This window comes from Phalacrocorax carbo, chromosome 6 (genome assembly GCF_963921805.1).
Source record: "Phalacrocorax carbo chromosome 6, bPhaCar2.1, whole genome shotgun sequence".
Lineage (NCBI taxonomy): Eukaryota > Metazoa > Chordata > Aves > Suliformes > Phalacrocoracidae > Phalacrocorax > Phalacrocorax carbo.
In genome coordinates this window covers 49,804,304-49,822,846 of record NC_087518.1, presented here as the reverse complement: position 1 = coordinate 49,822,846, position 18,543 = coordinate 49,804,304, and the positions used below count along the sequence as shown (strand labels likewise).

Here is an 18,543-nt window from a genome sequence, read left to right as displayed (position 1 = left end):
GCGGTCCCACAGGTGAGATGTTTGGCTGTTGGAGCCAGAAAGATGTTTGAGCCCTGCAAGACCAATATTGTTAATGCAGTAAGTTCTGACCAAGTTAAACTGAAGAAGTGACCCTTTTCTAGGAGAGAAGTTTCCCCCCTTTGGGGGAAAACCGTCAGCTGTCCCTCACTGTCACCCACAGCTGCCGTCAGCGGGAAGAGCCTCCTAGCCAGGGTTGGCTTCGTGTTCTTGCCCAGAGTGGTCGGCCACATGGCTGTGGACAGGCAGGGCGATGGTTCTGCTTGCTCAGACCCGGAGCAGAGCGTGGATGGTCGCCTGGGGGAACTAAAGCCCTTCTGCTGACCTGGGACTGTAATGCAGAAGCACTGAGCTCATGCTCTGCTTGTTTTTCGTCCGAGTAGGATGTTTAGTTGTGGGAAAACTGGTGTTTCACAGGGCAGCAATTCTTTCTCAGCTATTCTTCAAGGTGAAAAAATCCCACATTTTAAATGCAGCTGTTCCTTATCAGTGTAGCAGTTTGTAATCCTTTTGCTGGTGGATTTCAAGTTTAATCCCTAGTGGACTGCAATGGAGCTTCAGCAGGGTGAGTGTAGCATGTCAATATTACGAGTTTTGGCGTTTTTATAGCACTGGGTCTGGAAAGAAGGGGCAGGGCCCGGCCGGGCGCGTTTCTCCCGCCGCAAAGGCCGTTTTGCCGCCGGATCCTTTGCAGCGGCCGATGCCCGGCCCCGGCCCCTCCCCGCCTTGCAGCGGCTGCTCGGCCCCCGCGGCCGGGGACCCCACGCGGGGGTCGTTCCCGCGGGGCCCGGGGGGGGCGGTGCGTGCGGGGCCCGCCCCGGTGCCGGTGCCGGTGCCGCCCCGGAAGGCGGCGGGCGCGGGCGATGGCGGCGCTGGGCGGGCGCGGGCGGGCGGCGGCAGCGCTGTTGCGGCGGGGGCCGCCGCCGCCGGGGCTGGGAGCGGGGCCGCGCCGCTACCGGTACAAGGAGAAGTGGGTGAGCACGTCCCCGCCGTGCGGGCTGCCCAACCCCCCTTTCCCCTCTTGTACCGCGTTGCACCCCCTCTTTTCTCCCCGCTAACCCTTCTGCACCCCGCTGCACCCCCTTTCTCCCCCCACAACCCTTCTTATCATTGATCCCTCCTCCGCTGCGCCCTCCAGTCTCCCTGTTCCCCGTTACACTCGGGTTATGCCTCCGCTACACCCCTTCCTACCTCCCCTCTCCTCCATCCCACCTTCCTTATACCTCTTCTGCCCCTGTTCCACACCTCGTTGCACCCCCTCTGCCTCCCCATTTTACCCCGGTTACATTGCTGTTGCACCTGTCTAATCTCATTTCAGCCCTTGCACCTCTCATTGCACCCTTTAGCACCCCCATTACACCCCCGTTACACCGCCCTGAACACAGCCGTTCCCCTCCTCGCATGCCCACCCTGTGCCCCCAGCCCGATCTGGCCATTCCTAGTCCTGAACCCTCCCCAGGGGACCACCAGCTCTTAGATGTTGGGGCACAGTCACTTTCTGGGGCTGCAGCAGAGCCCCAAGGACTTTTGGCAGCACAGAACCCAGCACTGAATTCTCCTGGTAAAACCTTGAGGCTGGAGGGAGGCACTGGGGTGTTGAGGTATTTTGTCTTTTAATATCTCTGATATTTTTTTCCCCAAGGCTGCCACGGCTCCCCGCATCCCGCCCACGCGGCTGGCCCTGCACCACTTCGATGTGAACTACAGCCTGCAGCTGAAGGACCTGTGGCCCTCTGTCCGCGCCAGCCTGCTCTGCGAGCAGAAGTACGGTGCCCTCCTCAACAACTTCTCTGCTGTCAACCACGTCCCCCAAGAGCTGGAGCTGCTGAATGCCACCGATTTTGTTTCCGAAGCCCGCAAAAAGGCACAGCGATCGCAGCAGGCTGCAGCGGCGGAGGAAGTGGGGAGAGGGGAAAGCAGGTCCCAGGAGGGGTCTGGCGAGGGCAGGACAGCGATGCGGGCAGAGACAGTGACTCAGGCGGAGATGTCACCTCTGCTTCGTGCCTCCATCACCTCCAACATCAAGTGTTACACCTTCCCCAGGGGCGACATCACGCGCTTTCGCCCTGCACGGTGAGACATCCCTGGGACAGATCGCCCACTGTCCTTGCCAGCCTTGGGGGCTGCACGTGTGTGAGCACCCGCTGCTTCTGTATGTCCCCGTCCTCACGTCCAGCTCTTGTTTTCTTTTCCCCTTGAACGTTTGCTCTTTTTATGCAAACTGGTGATTTCCAGGCCGGACACTCTGGGGCTCCTCGACTATTACCTCATGGATGCAGCATCTCTCCTGCCCGTCCTGGCGCTCAACGTGCGGCCAGATGACCTTGTCCTTGACCTCTGTGCAGCTCCTGGTGGCAAGACTCTGGCTCTGCTGCAGACTGGGATTTGTGGTAAGTGGAGGTGGGTGTTCCTCATCCCCAAGTGAAAGCAGGGCTGGAGGAACATGCTGTCCCCGTTAATGACTGACCGTCATTTCTGGTTGTAAGAGTTGGGAATCAGTTGTGTTTTTGCAAAAGTGACGTTCCCAGTGTGCCTGTTTTGTCCTTTCAGGGCGTCTGGCAGCCAATGACGTCTCCATTTCCCGGACAAAGAGGCTGCACCAGATTCTCCATAGCTACGTTCCCAAAGAAATCAGGGAAACTGTGAGTGTCACGTCCTGCGATGGAAGGGACTGGGGGCAGCTGCAAGGTGACACCTTCCATAAGGTAGGTGATTGGGAACCGATGAAGATAACCCACCTAGTTCACTTTCTTCCTGTTTCAGAGGGAGACAGCAGCTTATCCTACAGTATAATTGTATAGTTTTCCATAATCTTAAATGCAGAGAAAGAAAAGACTAAGCCACATATTTCCCCCAGCTACACCCTTCCTGCAGGATCTGGTGCATATGGGCATCCAGAGCTGTACCTTTATTTACCTGCGTAATACTCCTTTAAAATCTTGTACTAATCCATCACCTGGAAGGGGTTAAATGTGAAGATTAGATAATTCTTGTTTCTCAGCCATGCCCAGCTGTGGGAGCTGAGTTTGTTCCTTTGGGAGGCGTCACTGCAGAAGCTCTGGCCATGGGTCATTGCAGCCATAGGTGCTGCAGTAACACCTACCAGGGAGACACACGGAGTGTGATGTTGTCCACCATGTCTGTGTCTGTTTGCACGTTCCTGAAACGCAAAAGCAGCCAGACGAGTCACAGTTCAGTGCAGGTGCACACCTGCGCTCAGGCAGCATCAGCTAGGCAAGGTACCGAGAACCGCTTGGTGCGCGGCAAGGGCGGAGGAGCTGGGCAAGGGGCAGGCTGCATGAGGAGACTTGCTGAGCTTGGCCTGGGCCCAGGACTGATGCAGGACCTCTGCTGCTCCAGGTTCTGGTGGATGTGCCCTGCACGACAGACCGGCATTCTGCAATGGAGGACGACAACAACATCTTCCACAAGAGGCGAACCAAGGAGCGTCAGATGTTGCCCATGCTGCAGCTGCAGCTGCTGATGTGAGTGAGCTCCATGCTGTGTGGTGGTACTCTCTGTGTTATGGTAGCAGCTCTCCATGGCCAGCATGGAAACCTCATCTTAATTTATGTGTCCCCACCTGGGAAGTGTGGAAACCATGCATGGTTTTCTGGAATGGCAATAGCTGAACACATCAAATCACAATAAGTGTAAGAAGGTGCAGATGTTCTTGGTTAGATCAAATGTTCTTCCTGTCCCCAGCAGTAGCCACAGGAGGTAGGGAGGAGGGTCTAAGGAACAAGATGGGCCTAGTGTTGTCCTTCTGTGTGATGATCTGGGTCCCAGCAGACAGCCCTGGAGGATTCCTGAGTGTCCACATCTCCCACAACATGGGAAGACATGGGGATGCTTTGTCACCCCAGTTCACTGGGAAGGCTGGATGGGATTACGGTGAGCTGGGGCAGTAAGGAAACAGATTAAGAGTCCCATGGCAGACCCTGAACTGTGAGAGTCTCTTCCCCTGTATGTACTCTTATGCCATTCCCTTAGAGGTGAGTGCAGGATTACTCCTTCCAGCTGTTCTCTAGTAGCGTCTATCCCATGTTATGTACTTCATCAATCTAAGCATCTGTTTGACCCGTATTGCCCTGGTCTGAAAAGGTCCTCAAGCTGCAGTGACACAGTGAGACTGCTGAGCCTGTGGAGTTCAAGGAGATCTGTCTCTCACCTATGAGTTACGTGCTGGCTTCCCAATTTCAGTGGGTGCGAATGCTAGTGTCCCACACAGTCCTCTTCTTTCTGTGACGGTGTGCGTGTTCATCTTGCCTGCAGGGCTGGGATCCTCGCTACCAAGCCAGGAGGAGAGGTGGTGTATTCTACATGCTCCCTCTCCCCGTTGCAGAATGAATATGTGATCGAGAGAGCGGTAGAAATTGCAGAAACCCAGTTTGACATCAGTATCCACGTTGAGGACTTGAGCCACTTTCGGACGCTCTTCCAGGACACGTTTTCCTTCTTCCCAGATTGCCGGCTGGGGGAGCTTGTTCTGCCTCACCTCACAGCCAACTTCGGACCTATGTATTTCTGCAAATTACGTCGGATGTAGGAGGGGTGACAGACTATGTCTGCTGGCTATCAGGAAATACCCCAAATGTCCAGGGAAGGCAAAACTGCTTTATATTTATTTTTCTTTTTAAAGAAAAGACTTCCAAAGGAAGTCTGCTCTTTTACTGCAGACATGAAGAATAAATAAGACCTGCTGTGGAATCTAAATATTTCTCTGTTTGTGACTGAGGTGTTTAATCTAGGAAAGAGAGAGATATCTTATCAGAGGGACTGATTTATCCATCCATCTCGGGATGGGGTAAATGACCCTGTGTGGATGCTGCTCTCTCCCTCCCTTCTGACTGCTTTGATCCTACATGAGCAGGTTTGGGTTAACAAACACCATCTGGGGATCTCAGCCTTTCTGCATAATCGAATTTCATCTGTCTCTGCTTATCTCCCACCTGCAGAAAGAGCAGCCTGAGGTCCTGAAATAAGAGGTTCCTAAGAATGGCCCTGCTGTGAGGTGGAAATGTGCTTGGGATGCTTGAGATGTGGTGGTGGAAAGCTTGGTGCTGTGCAAATGCCATCCCTTACAGACAGGAAGGCTGTGGTTGACAGGGAGGGTGTGAACACTCCCATGCTAGATGCCATTTAATGTCCAGTGGGAAGGTGTTTGTAGGGTTTTGAGTAATAACTGTGCATTCATGTAATCATAGCCATTAGTGAAGGATTACTGGAGTTTATGAAAAGAGTTGCTTAATAGCTACATTTTTATTTTTGTGAGTAAAATACAGTGATGGGGAGGGTAGACACGGCTGTATTCCTTACAGGGCAGCCCATAGTTACACCCATATAAAGTTACTCCAGTGCCAGCAAGAAAATACTATTGAGCTTTTGTAATCCTTTTCTCTCAGCACCACCCTGCTTCTGCAAGAGGCAGCATAGATGAAAACGAGGGTGAACTCCCACCCACCAGAAAGGTGCAGTTCATAGATTTATCATCATTTGAACCAAGCTTAAGCTCCAGTCCTGCCCTCTGCATGACATCTTGGTTTCTTACAGGATCCGTGCTTACTGGCAAGGAGCAGGGTCAGGAAACGGCTTTTCCTTCCTCCTTCCCTCCTCGCTGTAATCTCTGCACTGCTGGTTGCAAAGTGCTGTCCCTTTCACGTCACCTCTGGCCTTGCAGGTGTGGGACTGTGGGGGCTATGCCGCTCTCTTCTCATGGCTGAGGGTCTCCACCTCCTTCATGAACCGGAGGCACAGCTCCTCCCGCCATGGCAAGGCCACGCACTGCACAGCCACGGGCAGACCCGTGGCTCCCGCCACAGCCTGCAGCGGGGGCACAAATGATGAGGGGTTACCCTGGGTGCTCAGACCTTCAGCAGCTTTTGGAAACTTGGTTTAGGCACGTGGCTTGTCCCAGAGAGTGGGAAGGTTGGAGGCTGAGCCCTGCCATTCAAACAGCATTATTGCACTGGGGCAGAGGGGAGGGTCTTGCTGTTCTTGTGATAGAAATGGTTGCCAAATATTGAGCAGCATGTTTAAGACACTCACCCCCACCCCCTAGCCAGCTCTGCTTTGATCTGTCTTGCAGCCAGATCCCTTTTCCTTCAGCATCCTCATTCATAAGCCACGCTCTGCTGACAGCCTGGGCCTGGCAAAGGTGTCACGGAGCAGGAGGGAAGTGCAGTGCTGTACTGTGGGCTGTGGCTGCCAAGGACCTACTCAGAGAAGCCTTGCTGCATGGCTCCTTTCTGGTTTCAGCCTATAATCCAGCCTGGGGGTGCTCCCCCAGTTCCCCCAAACCTTAGTGACCTACATTTTTGGGGGCTTAGGAGAAAAGGGATTTGCAAGTGGTATATAAAGAAGAGGTGAATTTTTTCTGCACTGTGCCCATATTGATGGAGACATTTAGGAGCCCCTGATTTCAGTGAAACTTACTTGAACATCCATCAGCAGTCTTTGCTCCACCACTTTCCATGTTGCATACCTGTTTCAGCGTCCGGTCCCAGGGGTCATCACAGCACCCTCGATAAAGCTTTAGCTCTTCCTCATCAGCTTCTGTCACCGTGCTGACGGGTACAACCCCAGCAGGGAAGTTCAAGATGTTGTACAGCATTGTAGAGGAGATGGCAGCTGAGAGAAGCAGAAGAGAGAATGCAGGAAGTCAGAGCCTCCTATCTTCTTCAAACTTACACATTATGCGTTCACTGGAGCCCCTGAGAACCAGCTGCTGCTGGGAGGAGGGATTGCACAGGGCTGGTTGTCTGCAGGTCCAAGTTCTACTGCAAGAAACAACTGCCATCAGATCGCTTCGTCCATGTGTCTGTCTCCATCTGCTCAGATAGCTTTATGGTAGTTATTTTTGCTTCCTAATGCCCGTAAAATGCTTAGGTGCACAATGAAGCTCCATGGTAGTGGACATATCTGTCCAGTCTCAGCCACTGTGGTCCTCTGCCTTCCCAGGAAGGTCCCAGACTCACTTACTGAGGAGTTTCCCGGGGTATCCCGTGGTGAAGGCAGGCCCCAGGACAGGACACAGCACAACGTCCAGCTGGAGTTCCCTCCACTGGGCGATGAACTCAGTGCGGTACACCTTGGGGAGGAGAGGGGAAATGACATGGAGGCCATGTCCATGCCTGGAGCCTCTCAGCTTCTCCAGGGTATGCACCAGGCTCTGGTATGGCCAAGGAGGCAGCAGTGCTTGAGGGAAGAGGCAGGGGAGCGTGTAAGTGTCTGCCTCCACAGCATGTGGCCAGACTGTGGCCAGGAATTGGAAAGGCCCCTCTTTAGCTGTCCCCACTCCCAGGACAGCCTTTGTTGTGCTGGGACCTTCGAACGTGGGCACTTGAGCATGAACACTGTGGACAACTGATAAGGTCCTATCTGGGTTGACCCAAAAGCCCATCTACCCCATTACTATGTCTCTTTTGTGCCTTTTCCGCAGTCTTGTCTCCTCTGCAGCACTCCCTTGCACAACCTCTTTCCTAACCTATGACCCTCCAGCCTGGCACTTGCCATAAAGCCTCAGCTTGTAGTATGATTCCAGAGAGGAAAGTCCTCAAAACATACCTCTATTTCGTGTTGATGATTCCACATCTCCTTCACTGACCTGCAAGTGGAAATCGTAGCAACATTTTTAAGCTTTAAGAGGAGGAGGAATTACTTAAATCCTCCAGGTTGATAAACCACGGTGATTTTAGCAATTACTTAAAATGATACATGCTTTCTGTATGACCTTATCCATCCAAGTCCCTCAATCCTTTCAGCATAACAGTAGGGACACTACAATACTGGGGAGGTGTGTTCTTAAAGGCTGAAGCCATGTTCAAGATGGAGGGACAGCCCCTGCACAGAGCAGGTCAGAGTCTGTTATGAATCCAGTCCTCGCTCCCACATGGACACTTAGAGGAGAAGGTACCGTTCATTTTCATGGACATCGCTGGGGATGATGCGGTCTTACCTCATTCCACCCAAGGCACTCAGATAGTCAGCCAGGCGGGGAAACTGGAAAGACAAGAGGTTGCTGTTAGGGACATGACAGGGGCGTGCAGTAATTTGTGCTATCGTGGGAAACCCCTGGTCCCATCCTGGCCCCATCCCTGGGGATGCTGCACTGAGGGTGAAGGATAATATTTAAAAAGGCTCCTCATGGTTCTGATTTTACTTTGTTTCCAACTTCTGGTTGTTGGTTCCCAATTTGTTTCTTACAGCCCAATATTTCCATCTCACACGGGAATGCACTGACTTGAACCAAGTTGCCTTTCATTACTTTTGATAAATCAACCTTTTTTTAGCTTGGTATCTTACAGAAACAAGACCCCTACAAGCACTTTGATTGCTTCCTACTCACTGCCACCTTTTTGATACTGGCAGCTGAGAACAACCCAACTGGGCAGAGAGGCAGAGAAAATGGACGATGGAGGAGAGAAGCCCTACAAATGATGCTCACCTGGTGAAAGGACTACAGTGAGGACCTGCTCTTATTAATCACCAGGCACCCCCATGAAGATGTGAGCTTTGGGAGGCCTCCAACACAGATAGAGCTTCAAACTCAAGTCCCTCTGGTGTAGTAATCCCAATGCATTAATCTGTCAGAAACTAGGTCTAGCGTTTGAAGAACCACTTGCTGTGGGCTCTGCATTACCCTTTCACAGCTCTTGGCTGGTCCTTCTGTCATTTCCCTTTGCACTGGATACATCCCAGCAGGGGTCTAGAAAAGACCTTCCAAAGTCATGGCATGTGCCTTGGCCTGAAACCCCAGTGTTTCTAGTTAAAGGTACCATCACGCTTCCAAGCATCTCAAGGCCTTGCTGACACCACTCTGCTTTGAGCCTGAGTCCCAGTACTCACCAGAGGTTTAAGGATCAGAGCCAGCAGCTTCTTCCCCAGCCTCGGGATCTTACAGCTATTCACCTGTGGTTTCAAGCTTGGATCTACAATATCTCCTGTGCTGAGAGATGATAAGAGGAGGGAATCATGCCAGAGAAGCTGTTTGCCCTTTCTCAGAAACCTGAGTATCTCCTGTTTAGGGTGTGAGAGATGGGCTCATTTTGCCTGTGCATTGTGCTCATGGGCATGGGGATGGAGGTGTTTTACAGCACTGCTGCCAGAGGACTGCTACTTACAACAAGTCCAACCAAGCATCGCCTCCATCAGCAAAAAAGGTCTTCAAAAACAGCTCAGTCATGACATAGTTTATCCGAGGTGGAGAAAAGGGCACCAGCTGCACCAAAACACAAGATTATGTGGCAGCCTGGGGATGTGAATAAATTCCAAGGCCCGGCTGTGGATATACTTCAAAGGCACAGCAGCACCTCCCTGGGCTCCAGATGCCAACAGAGGCCCTGGTTCAACCCTTTAGCAGCCCAGGCATTTCCCCATGGGATCGTTGCTCCCTGATGGTCATTTGGCTCAGCTCTGATATCTCTCCAGAACTGTTTTTTCCTCCAGACAGTCACTGAGCCAGAAACTGCACCAGTTTCCCACCTGTCCCAGCAGAATCGACACCTGCTCAGACATGGATTCACTTTGCTATGAAGAGCACCACTAGCATGTTTCCATAGGGAGAAAAAGGTGTTTCACATCCCATCTCCCACAGTCCTTTTCCCTCAGTGGTCCAGGAAGGTCAGAAGTCTCCATGGACATTGGGGAGGAAAGGGAAAAACACCTTTCAGCCCTGCTGGGGATCACAGACCTAGAAAATGCCAGGGCAACCTTCCAGAGTCAAATGCAGCACTTTACGGATGCTGCTGTCTGGTGTGAACTGCAGCCACCAGATCAGAGATGGAGTCATGACACCCCTGGCCTCTTGAAGATATAAGCTTACTAATTGCTAGTGCTGATTCCCCATGAGATGCATTGCTACCCTGGGTAGGTGTGTGTCTGCATTGTGTTACGTGGCTGTAGTAACTTAATCCTGTACCTCTGGCAGGCCATTTATCCCACAACTGGGCTTGGGGGCTATATCTGGTCTCTGAAGGGTGATTTCAGCAGCAAGGAGCAAAGCTGGGGACACGCTGGGGAAAAGAACATGGGGTGGTTGTGCTCACCTGGTGCCCGGCTGCCTGCAGAGCCCCCCTGGTTTCCTGCACCGCCCGCCGCATGCAAGGGGGCAGTGGGAAGTAGCCGTCTGTGTCGTAGTACCCGACCCGCAGGGGAGCAGAGCTGGAGTACACCTGGAGCAAAGAGCCACCAGTTAAGCATTTCCAACCCTGCTGGGGGTAGTACTGCCCCCATGCTGAATCTCACTGCAGAAGGGGATAAAAGCTCCAAATGTTAGGGAGTAACTAATTTTCTGGTTTGCTGCTTATAGTTTCCATAGGTTACCCTTTCCAAATGTCCTCCTCCACCTTTTTCTCCAGCCTCCCCTTCATCCCTCCCTTCAGATAGAGCACAGCCACTCAAAACCAGTAGATTCAACCATTGCTACAAAGGATGGAGGTGGAAAAACCTCCCGAAATTAATCTGCTGCAGAGGGAAAGGAAATGTCCTCAGTCAAAAGATTTGCTGCAGGAGTTTTCAATCCTGTCTTATCTTCCCCTAAATATCTCCAGCTTTTTGCTCCCGGTGTTGCCTTCCTCCCCACTCTTCTCTGGTGTCTCTCAATCTGATAAGACATACACCAGCTGAGAAGGCAGAAAGGACAACTACTTATTTACATATTTTTGCAAATAATTATAAATCGTGCTCTCAAAGAGACCTAACAAGTTACTGGAAACCAGTTGGAAACCATCATTGGAAACCGTTGTAGAGATAACTGGATCCTTAAAGAATGCATACATTGAGTGTACAGCACCCTCAAAAGAACCAGGGCTTGCTGACTTAAGGACTCACCTCCTCATCAAAGGGGATGGGGGGCACGGTGGGGTCCAGCCGGAACATCTCCTCGCAGAGCAGCGCCTTCATGCACAGGGCTAGGCTGTCCACGTCCCTTGCCATCGGCCCCAGCGCACAAGGAACTGGAGTGGGATGAGAGCAAATGTCCACGTTAAGCAAACAGGTGCACCAACCACTGGTCTGCCCCTCTGCATGGCCACATTGGCTGCAAGAGATGATCAGGCAATTAAGTGGACTCCAGACAGATCTTGGTTGTCTCAGGCTTCCCTCAGGCCTAGAGGAGAACATAGGACTCTGCAGCAAATACAGAAAAGAAATTAAAAATTCATGTACCTGCCAGGATCCCACTGACTGGCCCACCTGCTCCAGACAAGCTGTGGGAAGAGAAAAAGTAGTATATTGTCATTTCAATAATGGTGAGATATTCCCAATATGTTTGAATAGCATAGTGGGGTCTTCAGTTCAGGACCTGAACCAGGAGGAAATTATTAAAAGTATTTTATTTAAGTAATGTGAAACAGAAAATTTGGTCAAAATAAAAAAACCCCAAACCCTAAACGCCAACAAATCTTAATTTTGGCTTAACCGAAATGTTCCATTTTGGCATTATTTAACCACTTTAGACCCCTTTTCCTTTTAACTCTGGGCCGGATTTACAATGAAAACATGGCCATTTCCCCACAAAACCTAACAACACTGCCTCTTGGGAGATGTTTTGAGCAAAGCAAGCCAGCCTTTAAGAAACTGTCCTCTCCTTTCCCCCCAAGTACTCACTGAGTACCTTGCCCCTTCTGTTGAGTTCGTCAGTTAGCAGGCTCCTTACAGCGTGGGAAGGGCAGACCCCAGAACGCACCTGAGCCTTTCAGCTGTGGGTTTGAGCCCGCACAGCCCACAGAAGCTGGACGGCAGGCGGATGCTGCCACCGACGTCTGAGCCAATGCCCAGGATGGAGCCTCCCGCTGCGATCAGAGCTCCTTCCCCTCCCGAGGAGCCCCCGGGGCTCTTCTGGTGGTTGAAGGGGTTCAAGGTCTGGCCGAAGATGGGATTGCTGCAGTCATAGCTGGGGAGAAGAAAACCAGTAAGTGGGCTGTCAGGAACAGCCTAATGCCAGGGGTTTGTTGGCTGTCCCTTGCAGTGAGCTTATGTGGCATAGTCAACCCCATCCTTCTATCCCATAAATCCCTTGGACACAGCTCGTTCCCGTGAGCCACCTCTCTCCCTCCCATGCACAAATGCACTTCATTTTTCTTATGTCATGGCGTGTTTTTTCCTCTTATTCTTATCTGATAGTTATTTTCGTTTGGACTGAGATTGTTGGCAGCTGATGGAAGAGGGACTTATCCAGGCAACATCTCAGGAGACAGGAAGGAACCTGTCCTGGGACCTACAGGCTGGATTTTATCTTCAGGAGCACAACCAGAAGAAAGATTTCTAATGAAGTATGTTACTTGAAGAGGGATTGCGGCACGTTGGTCATTGCAAATAGGATGGCCCCCTGTCTCTTCAGAACCTTGACTAGGATGCTGTCCTCCTGCACCGGAGTACCCAGGCGTTGCACCAGCCCACAGGTTGACAGATGCCCCTGCAGAGAGGAGAAGTGACAATGGACGTGGTCAGCTCAGTTTCCCTGCAGATGATCTGGTGTCCCCTTTTGCCGGGGGTGGGGGGGTGACTACTAACCCACTCCCTTGCAAGCCTTTGCATGAAGGGCCATGGAGTGCCTCTCCTTCCATCCTTGGCAGATGGCTGCCAAGCACTTACAGGGTTAAGGCTTCTCCCAAACCTGTCCTTGCTCTTTTTCATGCTGTTTCTCTCCCCTGACCCAGATGCAACTTCATAGGTGCAGTAGCTCAGGATCAAACCCAGTGTCCTGCTGTCCAGGTAAAGCCACCAGTGGATGTTCAGGGAGGGAATATACATCCCAGGAAAACACAGTGTGATCCTTTTTCAGTTAGCCTTGGTGTTTGCGGCTTGCTTAGAGCTTAGAGCCCTCTTAACAGTGTTGGTAGGTCAACATGGAAGAGACTGGCTAACAAATTCAGCTCAGGAGTGTGTGGTCAATTCTCATCAGGGCTTGTCTGTGGAGGGGGTGTCCCTGGTCAGTCTTATGCACAAGCTCTTTGCTAAGGGTCTTAGTGGCCAGGCTACAGCATAACAGGGATTCAGGGTTAATGGTTCCTGCTACTGGTGATGTTCTAGAAGCTGAGTGATGTTCTTATCCCTGATGCTGCAAAAACCCCTGAGCAGAAGTCTGAGTTATGGTCCAAACAACCATGCAGCCCAGTCTGTGCTGTCTCACATATCAAAGAAGCAATAATTTGGGTGCATAACTATTCACCCCTTGGCTTTTAGCCAATGGAGGCTTCTAACTGCCAGGGTTGTAGCTGTAATGAGGTGTAGGGCCACAGCCTCAGACCCAGCCAGGCTTCCCGTGGTGTAAGCTGGGAGGGATCAGGCCCCTTCCCCATTCTGTGTGTCCCACCACTTCACCACCCAGCCCAGCTCATGATGGGACACCTCACAGGCAGAAAGGGAAGCACCTTGTGGCCGATGTGATCCTTGATGCTGACAGGGATGCCACAGAGCAGCCCTTTCTCCCTCTGCTGTTGTATTTCCCGGAGCTGCTCCTCACACTCTGGGATAAAATGTCGCAAGCAGTTTGTCTGCTGAGTCACTTCCAGGGCCTTTGCCGGACATGTGGAGGAATAGGTGTTAGTTAAGAACAACATTGTTACACAGCTGCATTCAGCAGCTACCTGGATCTTCAAAACAAGGGCTAGTGGCTTGGCACGAATGGTAACCCCCACACCAGAGCATTCCAGCTCAAGCCATCTCAAAACACCATCCAGTGATGGGTCTGACCCAGGAGGCAGAGAGAACCCTGCCTTTTCATATCTTTCTCCTGGTATCTGCTATATTAAAGACTTGTCAAAATCACCAGCTCCAACGAGTCTTCTCAGCCACCAGCCCACACACCATGGCATGGAGAACATAAGTGATTTGCTCATCACACTGCAGGCAGGCACTCACCTTCTCTAAGTAGGTGTAGAGGACAGTCTTGGGGGACAGAGACCCTTCCTGCAGCCTCCCAGTGAGTTCCAGCAGGGGCAGGGACAGGATGGCATCCGTTTGGACACTGGGGACCTGCAAGGGGAAGATGAAGGGGATGCCAGGACAGCAGCTCCAGTTACCCTTTGGCTCAGAGGGGATAAGTCTCTTAAGTTTTGTCAACATTATCAACAGAGCTTGCTGGGAAGGCGGACCCTGCACATGGGGGTTCAGACCTTGAGTTGCTGAGTGTTTCTTCCTGAGTTTGGATATCATGAACATGATGCAAACAGAGGAGACCAGCTGTCTCTGAAGGTGTAGAAGAGCCTCATGCATCCACTGCAGCAGAGGACAAGGCAATGCCTCACATCAGAGCCTTCCTCCTGGCACTGTGGGAGTTACCTCTTGGTCAGTGGGTAATATCAGCTGAGCAAACACCAGCCTGGGCAGGAGGTACCGGAGTCCTTGCACACAAGTCTCAGGCTGGCCCATCACCCCTCAGAATGGGCTCAGGCAGTGTGTGTCAGCCCCATCTGAGGGCAAACATCTCATAGCTGAAGCCCAGCGAGCTGCAAAGAAGTCAGTAGGACTCACAGGTGGGTAAGGCCTACTCAGGTGAATACGGCTGGCAGTTCTCAGCACCACCAACTTTTTTTTTAAGGTTTTATGTCATATTTATAGATGTATATATAGTTAAGTAAACCGATTGTAAAGATATGTATCACTTGTAGCTGGTATGCTTTATATCTCCAGGAACATTACCTGTGTAAACATGAGCTGGTTTAAGCAGTACTCAGAAGTAAATGGAGAAGGAAGGAAAGGTGGTTAGAAAGCAGTGTCACAGTAGAAATTCAGCATCCAGGTTGGTTGGGTGCCTGCCTCATTCATCCCCATGTCATGTCCTGTTTGCTCCCAGGGGACACCGAATGCCCTGTGCTTCATTAATATTAAGTTAGGCCAAACATCCTCTGGGCAGCCTGCTGGGCTGGGAGGTCTCACTTGCTGGGAACCCAAGTGAAAGCTTTTTTAAGGCTCTCCAAGAATCATCCAGAAGCCAGGTTTTACAGACAAAGATATAGGGGTGTGGACAGATGTGTAAACTTAGACTTACAAGGAGGAAAATGCTTTCTTGCTTCTACCCATAGAGGCAAGACACGTTTCTAGATCCCAAAAGAACTGGGGTTTGGATCAATGAAGGTCCAGAGCTTCATCACCTGTGTTGTCCAAAACCTCTTCCCAGTGAGTAATTCACATCTCCCTGGCTCTAGACTCCCACCACATCTCATCCAGCTTGAAGAAAGCAGTGATCTCCCTTCCTCCCAAGGCAGCCTTTCCCCTTGTTGAGGGCTGCTGCCACATCTCCCCTGGACCTCTCATTATAAAAGCTATGGACGCATGAGCCGGAAGGAGGACTTGAAGAAAAACGTCAGCAGACTCCCCGGTGGGACTCAGACCCCCCAGAAGGATGGGTTACCTGCTCCCTGAACTGCTGGACAGCCTTTGCTATATTCTTCACACCCTCATCCCGGGTCCTCCGAGCCTCTTCCATTTGCTTCTGGATCTGCCTTTTGCCCAGCCATTTCCAGACCACCACGGCTGCTGCTGAGCCACAGAGCAGGGCAAGGGCAGCAGAAGGATTCACCTGCCTCTCTGGCAGGAGCTGCCTCAGTGATTGCAGGATCATAACGTGGTCTTCTGGTCTCCAGGGATGGAGTGAGAAAGTAAAGCAAGGCAGGAGCAGGAGACCTTCTCTGCTTCCCTAGACCTGTCCCTCTTCCCAGCACCACTGCCTAGGGTCAACATACAGTTTATAAGTCCAAAGCTGACCTCTGCAAAGCAACCTTCAGTGGAGCATGCAGTGGAGAATGATTGACCAGGAAACGGAAAAGGTGAAGGTTGGCCAGTGAACTTTGGGGCGTCAGGTTTATAGGGCTTTCTGGACTGCGGGAAGTTCTCTGCTGGAAAGGAAGGGCTGTGGAATCAGCTGAACAAAAGCAGCAAGGAAATAGCTGCTCTCCTATTTCCTGTGTAGGCTGAGAGGACAATGGGAGAAGGGGAAAAAACAGCTTGAAATCACAAGATTTCCCTGCATGGGGATGGGGAATGGTATGACAAGAGGATGTATAGCTGTGGGGTACCCACTTGCTCACTGAATCCCTTGGCCTATGCTGCTCCCACGGTCGCCAGAGGCTGTTTCAGGAGGCCTATGGGATAGGGCTCAGCACTGCCGTGATGTCTGCATGCACCAGAAGGAGAGGCTGTTCCACCCCATGATGGAGCATGTTGGTATTGCCTTAGGAGTAGAAGATCGCACAGGGCTGCAGGCCAGAGGAAAACTATTCCCAACAGACATTGGGACAGCTGGAGTCTGAGATCTTTCCAGCACAGATGCCTTTCACTACAAGCTCACAAGAACTATGCACTGAGCTGAAGGCAATAACCCAGCTAACATCAGCCCCAAAACAAAAGCCATGGTCTGTCTGTGATCTCTGCTGGTTTAGGATGGTGGGTCCTCCTACAGGTTCCATCTTGAAAAAGGTGTTTGGGCAGCTAGATTGTGCATTACAAAACTTTGCAAGGTTGCACTTGATGGCCAGAGGCCTAGAACCTGTGCCTGTACCAACAGAGTGTGGAACTGGATATGGAAAGGAAGGTGAAGAGCCTTCTCCCATCAGGGCTAGGTAGTCCTATAATGCTTCATTTTTCATCCATATATCATGTCCTTTCTTAGTGGTCATAAGAATTCACCGTTGTCTGTAACAGTTTGTGTCAGTAGGGAATGCTCTGCTCTTTGTTCTTAACTGGGGAAATTTATGAAGGACTCAACCAAATTGGTATTCTCTAACAAACAGTCTGGAGCTGACAGCAATTAACTATGTAGTAACAAATTAAACTGACCTTTTACTGTGTTCCCTTTCAGTGACACCTTTGCTCAGAGGATGCCGCCTCAGCTAAAGCACTGCTGGTTTTATGAGAGCAGTGGCATGGGGACATGACTGCAGCCCATCCACCTCCTGCACCTGCCCCATGGTGCTGGCTGCAGCAGGTGCCTCTGGAAGGCACATGTGAACAGGGTCAGCACGCAGCAATTCCCAACCCTTCCCCAGTCTCCAGGAATCCAGAGATTCTTCCAGAGGCAGAGGTGGGCTCTTTGCTTATGTGACAGCAACATAACTTCTATGATGTGCTGAGCAGATGTGGGATTTTTTTCTACCCATGCTGGCAAGTGTTCCCACATCCGCTTGTGCACTGGGACCTGTGCTCCAATCCTGCCCTTTAGACACTCGGCAAATGTTTAATGGAGACAGAGGCAGCTGTGTCTTGACCGACTTGGCATTTCAAAGGGCAGATTTACCAGCAGGCACAACGTTTCCAGCTGGCCGGATGCTGCTGAGGAAACCTCTTTTCCTATCAATGTGTGAGTGTTTCCACCTCTTTCATGAACCGGAGGCATGGCTACTCCTGCCACCGCAAGGCCACAGGCAGCCCCGCAGCTCCTACCACAGCCTGCAGCAGGGACACAGGCAGCAGGGAGTGACTGGAGGGAGTGAAGGTTGAATCCACCCTCAGGACTGGGATAGTTTCAAAATCCAAGCCTATTTTGCACCCTCCGAGTAGACCTGCTGAGGCACTCCAAGAGCCATATGAAATTAAAGAACTCAGCACTGGAGTTAAGATGAAAGCCAAGACCCTTTTCACAAGAAGATTCAGACTGAAGCAGCTGGTCTGGGATTTCACTGTGGCATCCACGACACCTCCTTCACCTTGGACCATCACAGAAAAAGGCAGTTAGACCAACTCAGACAGTCCTCTCTTGTCCCCAGCAAGGGCTGCACCATCTTTGCTTGCCGAAGCAAAACTGCATTGACTTACTGTCATCACACTCCATCCATCACCTTCAGCTCTCAAGCAGGCTGGGTTTTGACAGAAATTTTCTGTAACTAAACTGTCTACCCTCTAAATTGGTAATAATTATTTTAAAGTAAGCTTTGACTCCATTTTGATTAAAATGACAAAGAATAAATCCTGACAGTTGTATCTCATATTAATCTTTTTGGAGCCAAACACACTGATGCACTTTTTCAAAACAATTTACAAAATGAGGTACATTATCTGTGCTGCTCTAAAAGAATTTTAAAGGCATTTCACAAAATACTGAAATCAGAGTGAAACGGGCTGGTCCCCTCTGGAGAAGTTATTCCAGTTGGCTCAGAGGGCTGAATAAATGTTTTCTGGGAACTCTCCAGTTTCTGACTCATTTCAGCCTGGAGTATCTATTGGAAGCACAAGATTTTCCTCAATTACAGTCCAACTCCACCAACACTCACAGAACATAACAGCTGGTAAGAAACTTACCACTACTTAATCTGCACTTTTCCAAAAACCAAGAACATCAGTTGAGAGGTGAGGGTCTGTTTCTGTCAAACCTTTCTTACATTGCTCAGCCAGGACCCTGTTGACCCTCCCTGAATAAACTGCACCAGGCTGGGGAGAGAAACCTCCCATACCAACCCTCATACCTCCAACAGCAAGGGCAGCTTTTTCTCCTGACCATGCCTACATCTTTCTCACTTTTGTGGGTATTGCACTATTTTCCTTGGGCTTTTCCATAGCCAAACGGGTTGTATGGGTTCTACTTACAAC

At 51.0% G+C, this 18,543-nt stretch overlaps 2 protein-coding genes across 4 annotated transcripts; one reads left to right on the top strand and one right to left on the bottom strand.

The window, feature by feature from the left end:
- Nucleotides 1-847: 847 nt before the first annotated feature.
- Nucleotides 848-4,734, top strand: NSUN4 (NOP2/Sun RNA methyltransferase 4). 2 transcript variants are annotated; one of them, XM_064455167.1, is made up of 6 exons: nucleotides 848-992; nucleotides 1,661-2,091; nucleotides 2,254-2,408; nucleotides 2,569-2,723; nucleotides 3,379-3,503; nucleotides 4,294-4,734. In XM_064455167.1, the coding sequence occupies exons 1-6, from the start codon at nucleotides 882-884 to the stop codon at nucleotides 4,565-4,567; spliced, it is 1,251 nt and encodes a 416-aa protein (XP_064311237.1). In that variant the 5' UTR covers nucleotides 848-881; the 3' UTR covers nucleotides 4,568-4,734. The 2 variants fall into 2 exon arrangements, with proteins under 2 accessions (XP_064311237.1, XP_064311238.1); XM_064455168.1 differs by having other exon boundaries at nucleotides 4,364-4,510.
- A 525-nt stretch (nucleotides 4,735-5,259) lies between these two features.
- LOC104045046 (vitamin D3 hydroxylase-associated protein) lies at nucleotides 5,260-15,743 on the bottom strand. Of its 2 annotated transcripts, XM_009504973.2 has the most exons (15): nucleotides 15,374-15,743; nucleotides 13,882-13,995; nucleotides 13,392-13,535; nucleotides 12,300-12,433; nucleotides 11,705-11,911; nucleotides 11,185-11,225; nucleotides 10,849-10,973; nucleotides 10,065-10,190; nucleotides 9,141-9,238; nucleotides 8,866-8,965; nucleotides 7,976-8,019; nucleotides 7,585-7,624; nucleotides 7,000-7,108; nucleotides 6,503-6,648; nucleotides 5,260-5,841 (listed from the first exon to the last, which is right to left on the bottom strand). In XM_009504973.2, the coding sequence occupies exons 1-15, from the start codon at nucleotides 15,581-15,583 to the stop codon at nucleotides 5,716-5,718; spliced, it is 1,764 nt and encodes a 587-aa protein (XP_009503268.2). In that variant the 5' UTR covers nucleotides 15,584-15,743; the 3' UTR covers nucleotides 5,260-5,715. The 2 variants fall into 2 exon arrangements, with proteins under 2 accessions (XP_009503268.2, XP_064311236.1); XM_064455166.1 differs by lacking the exons at nucleotides 5,260-5,841; nucleotides 7,000-7,108 and having other exon boundaries at nucleotides 6,519-6,648.
- Nucleotides 15,744-18,543: the final 2,800 nt, after the last annotated feature.

What these genes read in the sequence shown, in the direction of transcription:
- NSUN4 (XM_064455167.1), top strand. Translation starts at nt 882, where the DNA reads ATGGCGGCGCTGGGCGGGCGCGGGCGGGCGGCGGCAGCGCTGTTGCGG. An exon ending in AAGGTGACACCTTCCATAAG is followed by an intron (nt 2,724 to 3,378) that starts GTAGGTGATTGG and finishes CTGCTGCTCCAG; the next exon opens with GTTCTGGTGGATGTGCCCTG. An exon ending in CTGCAGCTGCAGCTGCTGAT is followed by an intron (nt 3,504 to 4,293) that starts GTGAGTGAGCTC and finishes TCTTGCCTGCAG; the next exon opens with GGCTGGGATCCTCGCTACCA.
- LOC104045046 (XM_009504973.2), bottom strand. Translation starts at nt 15,583, where the DNA reads ATGATCCTGCAATCACTGAGGCAGCTCCTGCCAGAGAGGCAGGTGAAT. An exon ending in GTGCCGCAATCCCTCTTCAA is followed by an intron (nt 11,912 to 12,299) that starts GTAACATACTTC and finishes TCTTCTCCCCAG; the next exon opens with CTATGACTGCAGCAATCCCA. An exon ending in TGCAGGCAGCCGGGCACCAG is followed by an intron (nt 9,239 to 10,064) that starts GTGAGCACAACC and finishes GTTTTGGTGCAG; the next exon opens with CTGGTGCCCTTTTCTCCACC.